Below are 6,432 nucleotides of genomic sequence, written 5' to 3'. Positions count from 1 at the left end.
TCCGATGTGCAGTGGCGGTGAGCTCTAGTGCGGCCTGCCGACGAGGACGGTTGGGTGCTGGAGCGCGAGCAGCGCCCACCGCCCCGTGTCGCGCGGGTCCATCATGTTGTAGGTGAAGTCGGGCGGCGTGAGCGCCTAGGGAGGTCGAGGCCCTCTTCTCCGTATGTCGTGAGGGCCTGTCGTGGCCGCCGTCTGTGGTGGCCGCTGGCGGGCGGCGGGTTAGGGGGAAGTGTGCGAGCACGGGGTCTGACGGCGGCGCGCCTTGATCTGGTACTCGCCCGGCTCGAGGGCCACGCTCCTCTTCGAGTCGAACGCGCCGCCCGCCTCCACGCCCATCGCCACGGCCGCGCCATCGCGCTGCTTGGCCTGGGTGGGAGGAGGCAGGGCAGAGTGTGCTGCTTGGCCTAGGTGGGAGGAGGGGGGCAGAGTGTGCTGCTTGGCCTGGGTGGGAGGAGGGGGCAGAGTGTGCTGCTTGGCCTGGGTGGGAGGAGGGGGGCAGAGTGTGCTGCTTGGCCTAGGTGGGAGGAGGGGGGCAGAGTGTGCTGCTTGGCCTGGGTGGGAGGAGGGGGGCAGAGTGTGCTGCTTGGCCTGGGTGGGAGGAGGGGGGCAGAGTGTGCTGCTTGGCCTGGGTGGGAGGAGGGGGGCAGAGTGTGCTGCTTGGCCTGGGTGGGAGGAGGGGGGGCGCAGAGTGTGCGTGTGGGCGGGTCTGCTCCACGGCTCCGCGGTCAGGTGTGTGTGGGGGGGGGGGGGGGGGGGTCCTTTAAACTCTCCGAAGCGGTCTCCGAAGCGTGTCCGACTGTGTGCCTTGGTCACCTTGGTGAAATTCTCCTGGTAGGGGCCCTTGCGGATGTACCTCATCCGGAGTCCCCCCCAATTGAGGATCTGCTCGATGCGCCACTTGGCCGCGTAGTGGATCGGAGGCTCCACTGCGAACTGCTCGGGCCACTTGCGCATCGGCGCCGTCCCGTACACCACCTGCCGCCGACAAAGCCGTCTCGGAATCGTCTCGGGATCTCGTCTCGGAAGGTTTTGGAAGGTTCTCGGAAGGTTCTCGGAAGGTTCTCGGAACGTTCTCGGAGCGTCCACCTGCCGCAGCCGCTGCAGGCCGACGCAAGCGTCGGCGAAAGCCCTGCCCTGCGCAACCTCGTACTCGCCTACATGCGGCCTCCCGGGATGGTCCAAAAGAGGGCTCCGCCGCCGCCTCCTCCGCGGGCCCTCGTCCCGTCGCCTCCGTCCCACTCCATTGACCACGAGCCTGAGGCGAGGGAGAGACGGGTGTGGGGCAAGGGCGAGGAGCAGAGCAGGCCGGACCGTGCGATGCTGCGCAAGTGTCCAGCGCCGGCAGCCTCGACACCGCTCGCGACACGCCGCGGCAGTTTGTGACACGCCGCGGCAGTTAGTGACGCCGCGGCAAGGAGCGGGAGTATTCAGCTTCCCGCCCACTCCTCGGGAGCATCTAGGAGCGCGCGCCCGCTGAAGCGCCGTTGAGCGTCGTGCACCTGTTCACAGTAGTTGATGCGATGAGGGCCCTGCACACCTCGGGGAGCGCCACTTCTTCTCTGCGCGCAGGAAGACGGCGTGCGCAGGCTCGAGCGCCGCGCGCAGCGCCGACGAGTCGGTCGAGTCGCACAGTACGAGCTTCACTCGCGGCAGTGCGGCGAGCGCCTGTGGGGCGCGAGAGGGAGGCGAGGCGAGTCAGCGTCTCCGCACGCTAGTGAGAGGCGAGGCATTGCGAGGCAGGCGGGAGCCCCGACGCGCTCAGAGCGGGGGTGAGCAGCGCTCAGAGCAGGGGTGAGCAGTGCGCCTTGGCCGCCGCCGAGTCGGGGTTACGCACGAGGGCGAGGATGGTTGCGCGGGCGTACTCGGGCGCGGAGGAGAGCGCCCGCACCACGCCCTGCCCCTCCTGCCCTGTCGCCATCGTCACCGCGATCACCTGTGGCGGGGTACAAAGGTCACGAAAGGTCACTCGGGGCTCTCCTCTCGAGGAGGCGGCCTCCTGCCTCGGAGTAGGCCGCCAGCTGTGTCTGTGGTGGTGCTGGTGTGCGCCGCGCGGTCCCCGTATCCTGTGCGTCTAGGCGTCTCGTCTCGCGAGGAGGCACCTGAGGTGCGCCCGTCTCGGGGCACGGCACAAGCGGGTCTCGCTCTCCAAAGGAGCGCGTGGCGAGGAGGCGGTCGATGAGCAGGCGCTGCTGGCGGCGGTAGGCAGCCGTCGCCTCCTCGAACGCGGCGCCGTGCTCCGCCTTGGACGCCGCCACCAGCCGCTCCCACCGCTCCTTGCGGCCGGCAACTGCGATCGGGACCACAAACGCGAGAAGCGGAGAGAAGGCGAGCGCGAGCGCCCCGAGGAGGGGAAGGGGCACGTCCTCCGGCACCCAGCCGAGCTTAAAGATCGGGTGCAGGTTCTCTCGGTCCACCTCGCGCAGCCCCGCGCCAACCGGCAGCGGCGGGCTGAAGGCTGGCTTGGCTCGGCGGACCCAGAACTGCGGGCCGCGGATGACGGGCGAGCGCGCCGGGTGGGAGGTCGGCCGGGTGCTCGGCGGTATCCGCAGCGCCGCAGACGGCGCGAGAACAAGCAGCGCGGTGGCGAGCACGAGCTTTAAGGCTGCCATCGAAATCCGTCCAAACCGATCGGGGTACGGACTCCTTTTGCGCGCGAGGGTGCTATGTTTGATGACGATTCTGCATTTCGGAAGTTTACACGAACCTTCCCGAGGCGGAACACACCTGTGAGAGAGACAGCGCGCTGGCGTCGCCCTGGCAACTGGCCGCGCCTTTCCGAGCCGTCGACATCACGGCCGAGTCGGCGGCTGACTTCCAGCAGCTCTCCATCTTCACCGAGCTGCAGAACGCACACAGCACCCTCCTCGATGACTATGACTACGTGGCGAGGACCTGTACGAGCAGTACGACCGCCAGGTCTTCGACTACTGCAAGGAGGGCCTCGCAGCTACCGGGCGTGGCTAGGCGGGAGGCGGTGCGCTTCATCGCCGCCAGCCAGTACTCGAGTACCAGGCGGGCGCCTTCCTCAACGCCGTCCCCTCGCGCCGCGACTTTCGTATCTCGACGTGGGCGCTGCGCATCGCCGTCCAGCGGCGCCTCGGGCTACCACTCGACGAGGCGCTCGCGCGGGGCTACCACTCGACGAGGCGCTCGCGCGGGGCGCGCCGACCTGCTCGGCGCGCGGCGGCAAGGTGCAGGACCCATTGGGCGACCGGCCAGCAACATCGGCCGCCTCGGGCACTGCGGCCGCCATAACAGCCTCCTCGCCGCCCTGGCCAAGGTCATGCGGAGCGTGTGGGGCATGCTCGTCGAGGTGGAGCCGCGGGACCACCTCGGCTACTCTAACGACTACCGGCGCGCGGGTACCGGCCCGACGTCTCGGTGGCGGGCGCCGGCCGCTCGCGCTCACGCCTCGTCGGCGACGTCAAGTTCAAGAACCCGCTCTCCTCCAACCCGGAGGACGTCGGCCAGCGAGGCGCTTTCGTCGGCCTCGGCAACACCGAGCCCGGCACGAGCGCGGACGTCTTCGGCCTCGAGCAGCGCGGCGCTGTCGGGGACGGCGACTTCAGGCCGAGCGACGGCGGCGGCTATGAAGAGCAAGGGCGAGAGAGGGCAAGGGACCGGGCGCTGGCATACCAGGGGGGGGCAGGGTGGTGGGCGGCGACCGCCGCATACCGTCCTTTAGCGGGGACTATCGCTACGCCAGGGAGGACAAGGGCGTTGACGTGCAGCTGCTGCTGTTCGAATCGTTCGGCGGGTTCGGAAAGGGGGTCCGTGAGATCCTCCGGAAGGCGGCGGACGTGCTACAGAACAAGCTGACGCGGGCCCAGTACCTCGATGAGGTGACTTGGACCACTAAGAATTGGCTGGGGCTGCATAAGCAGCGTATCTCAGTCGTTCTTCACACGGCAATCGCAGAGCAGGTTGTGAATGAGCTTGCCTGTGGCGGGGGTGGGCGGGTGCACGGCGCTAAGTGCCTCGCCACTCTCGCAGGAGTCGCTTAGGCGGCTCCCGTGGTGTACCTGTGTTAGTGCCAGCGCGAGCCAGTCCCGTGCCCAGTGTTGTGCGAGGAAGTTGTGGTAAAATTCTTTCGGCGATGTCCACCCCGCCGCGCCGCCGCTCGCGCCGCCTCAAACCCGCTTCCACCGCCGCTCCCTCGCCAGACACGCCGCCGCCCACCCGCCTCCTCGACCTCCCTACGGAGCTCCTCGTGCGCGCCATCTCTCGCTGCGACCCCGCCGACATCGCTCGTGTCGCAGCCGTCTCGCTGCTCTTCCACGCCTCTCTCGCGCTGGAGGGCATCCGCTTGTGGGCGCGAGAGCGCGGCTTCGAGCTGCCGGCGCAGCCAGAGGACGAGGGTTGCACCGTGCGGTGGCTGTGCTATTCGGCGCTGCTGTGCGAGGCCAACCCGCCGGCGAGGCTGGCAGCAGGCGACCGGCACAGCGTCTTCATCGACGGTGAGGGGCGGCTCTCGTCGTGCGGAACGGCTGAGAACTGGACGGCGGGACTGCTCGGGCACGGCGAGGGTGTGACACAGCTCAACACGCCGACACGCCTCCCGTCGACGCTGGGCGGCGAGCGCGCCGTGAGTGTGACGGCTGGAGCTGCGCATAGCCTCGCCCTCACCGCCGGCGGCAGTGTCTGGAGCTGGGGCCATGGAGGGCGAGGGCAGCTGGGCCACGGCGACGGGCAGCACCAGTGGCAGCCGAAGAAGGTCGAGGCGTTGGCTGGCCAGCGCGTCGTCGCTGTGTCGGCTGTATGGTCGCACAACCTCGCCCTCACCGGCAGCGGCGCCGTCTGGAGCTGGGGCAATGGAGGCTTCGGCAAGCTGGGCCACGGCGACGAGCAGCGCCAGCTGCTGCCCAAGGAGGTCGAGGCCTTGGCGAGTCAGCACGTCATCGCTGTGTCGGCTGGAGACTTCCACAGCTTCGTCCTCACCGCCGATGGCTCGGTTTGGAGCTGGGGCAAGGGAGGCTGGGGCCAGCTGGGCCACGGCGACCAGCAGAACCAGCTGCTGCCGAAGAAGGTCGACGACTTGGCGGGCCGGCGCGTCGTCGCTGTGTCGACTGGATACGCCCACAGCCTCGCCCTCACCGCCGACGGCGCCATCTGGAGCTGGGGCGATGGAGGCTTTGGCCAGTTGGGCCACGGCGACGAGCAACGCCAGCTGGTGCCCAAGAAGATCGAGGCCTTTGCTGGTCAGCGCGTCGTCGCTGTCTCGGCTGGACTCTACCACAGCCTCGCCCTCACCGCCGACGGCGCCATCTGGAGCTGGGGCCATGGGGACTTCGGCAAGCTGGGCCACGGCGACTGGCAGAACCAGCTGCTGCCGAAGAAGGTCGAGGCCTTGGCTGGCCAGCGCGTCGTCGCCGTGCGGGCGGGACGCGACCACAGCATCGCCCGCACCACCGCCAACGCCGTCTTTACCTGGGGCCAGGGCGAGACCGGCTGCCTAGGCCACGGAGAGGACCTGTCCAACCAACTGCTGCCCAAGAAGGTCGAGGCGTGGGCGCCGGGGCAGTGATGAGAAGCGCGAGAAGCGCGAAAGTGCACGTTCCTATTCGCCGCCATCTGCGAACGTCTCCGAGAGTGGGGAGAGGCGAATCCGGAACGGTAGAGGTAGTGTGACACGCACGGGTGTCGATGGTAGCGAGTGAGTTGCGCGGCTCGCTCAGTGGGAGTTGCTTTCGGCATCGAAGCTTGGTCTTGGAGCACTTTTGGAGTGCAGTCGGTAGCACACGGCGCACAGGGCCATATGTCATATTAATGTGACGGGTCTTCGAGGGTTAGCCCCGAGAAATTCTTTTTCCTTCGCGGCAACGCGATGGCGGCAAGGCCTCTTTGCGCGCCCGCCCTCGTCACGCAGAAGACCAACCGACGTCGGACCGCGGTGAGACCGCGCCGCCCCCCGCGCCCGCCCGCGCCCGCAGCGTGAACACATACGCGCGTCCCTCACCGCACGGAAACATACGCGCCAGCCGCGCAGCAGCCTCACATGCAGCGCCGACCGCATGCTCGCGCCCTGGGCCGCCGACGACCCGGTCGGGCGGGCTGCGCGACCGCCGTACACCATCAGGCAGGCGCGCGACCACCCGCAGCACGCCGCAGCCCACCGCGCAGCCCTGCCAGCCAAAGCTGCGCCTCAAAGCTGCACAAACAGGCGCACAGCAGAGCACAGCGCACAGTGCACGCCGGCGCGCGCGCAGCACACGCAGACGCACGCGCGATTCCAACACGCACACGCGCATAGCACGCGCGCATCGCACGCCAGCGCAGCGCCGCACACAGAGCACACTTGCCCACATCAGCAGCAGCCAGCCTGCCACAATCCTCATCTCACACACGCGCGCGCACACTCCCCCACTGCCGGCGCACGCATCGGGCGTCGCCGAGAGGAACCAGAAGAACCAGAGAGTCGGCTTGAGGCCTTGA

At 68.7% G+C, this 6,432-nt stretch overlaps 2 protein-coding genes across 2 annotated transcripts; one reads left to right on the top strand and one right to left on the bottom strand.

The window, feature by feature from the left end:
- EMIHUDRAFT_446873 (hypothetical protein) lies at nt 1-2,649 on the bottom strand. Its single transcript, XM_005791238.1, has 9 exons — nt 2,100-2,649; nt 1,805-1,933; nt 1,568-1,665; nt 1,471-1,499; nt 1,229-1,255; nt 1,087-1,154; nt 805-975; nt 262-366; nt 1-135 (listed from the first exon to the last, which is right to left on the bottom strand). The coding sequence occupies exons 1-9, from the start codon at nt 2,607-2,609 to the stop codon at nt 25-27; spliced, it is 1,248 nt and encodes a 415-aa protein (XP_005791295.1). The 5' UTR covers nt 2,610-2,649; the 3' UTR covers nt 1-24.
- Nucleotides 2,650-2,670: 21 nt separating this feature from the next.
- Nucleotides 2,671-4,004, top strand: EMIHUDRAFT_251615 (hypothetical protein; the record flags this gene model as incomplete). The annotated part of the gene is made up of 6 exons (XM_005791237.1): nt 2,671-2,692; nt 2,781-2,881; nt 2,965-3,191; nt 3,259-3,313; nt 3,430-3,650; nt 3,686-4,004. The coding sequence occupies 6 exons, from the start codon at nt 2,671-2,673 to the stop codon at nt 4,002-4,004; spliced, it is 945 nt and encodes a 314-aa protein (XP_005791294.1).
- Between the last annotated feature and the right edge of the window lie 2,428 nt (nt 4,005-6,432).

The sequence above is a fragment of the Emiliania huxleyi genome, assembly GCF_000372725.1.
Source record: "Emiliania huxleyi CCMP1516 unplaced genomic scaffold EMIHUscaffold_1140, whole genome shotgun sequence".
NCBI lineage: Eukaryota > Haptophyta > Isochrysidales > Noelaerhabdaceae > Emiliania > Emiliania huxleyi.
The sequence above is the reverse complement of the archived record's forward strand: the minus strand, read 5'-3'. Positions and strand labels throughout refer to the sequence as shown.

Coding starts and splice junctions, on each gene's coding strand:
- EMIHUDRAFT_446873 (XM_005791238.1), bottom strand. CDS start 2,609: ATGGCAGCCTTAAAGCTCGTGCTCGCCACCGCGCTGCTTGTTCTCGCG. Junction 1,666..1,804: donor CCGACTCGGCGGCGGCCAAG/GCGCACTGCTCA, acceptor CGCGCCCCACAG/GCGCTCGCCGCACTGCCGCG. Junction 1,500..1,567: donor CCTGCGCACGCCGTCTTCCT/GCGCGCAGAGAA, acceptor TACTGTGAACAG/GTGCACGACGCTCAACGGCG.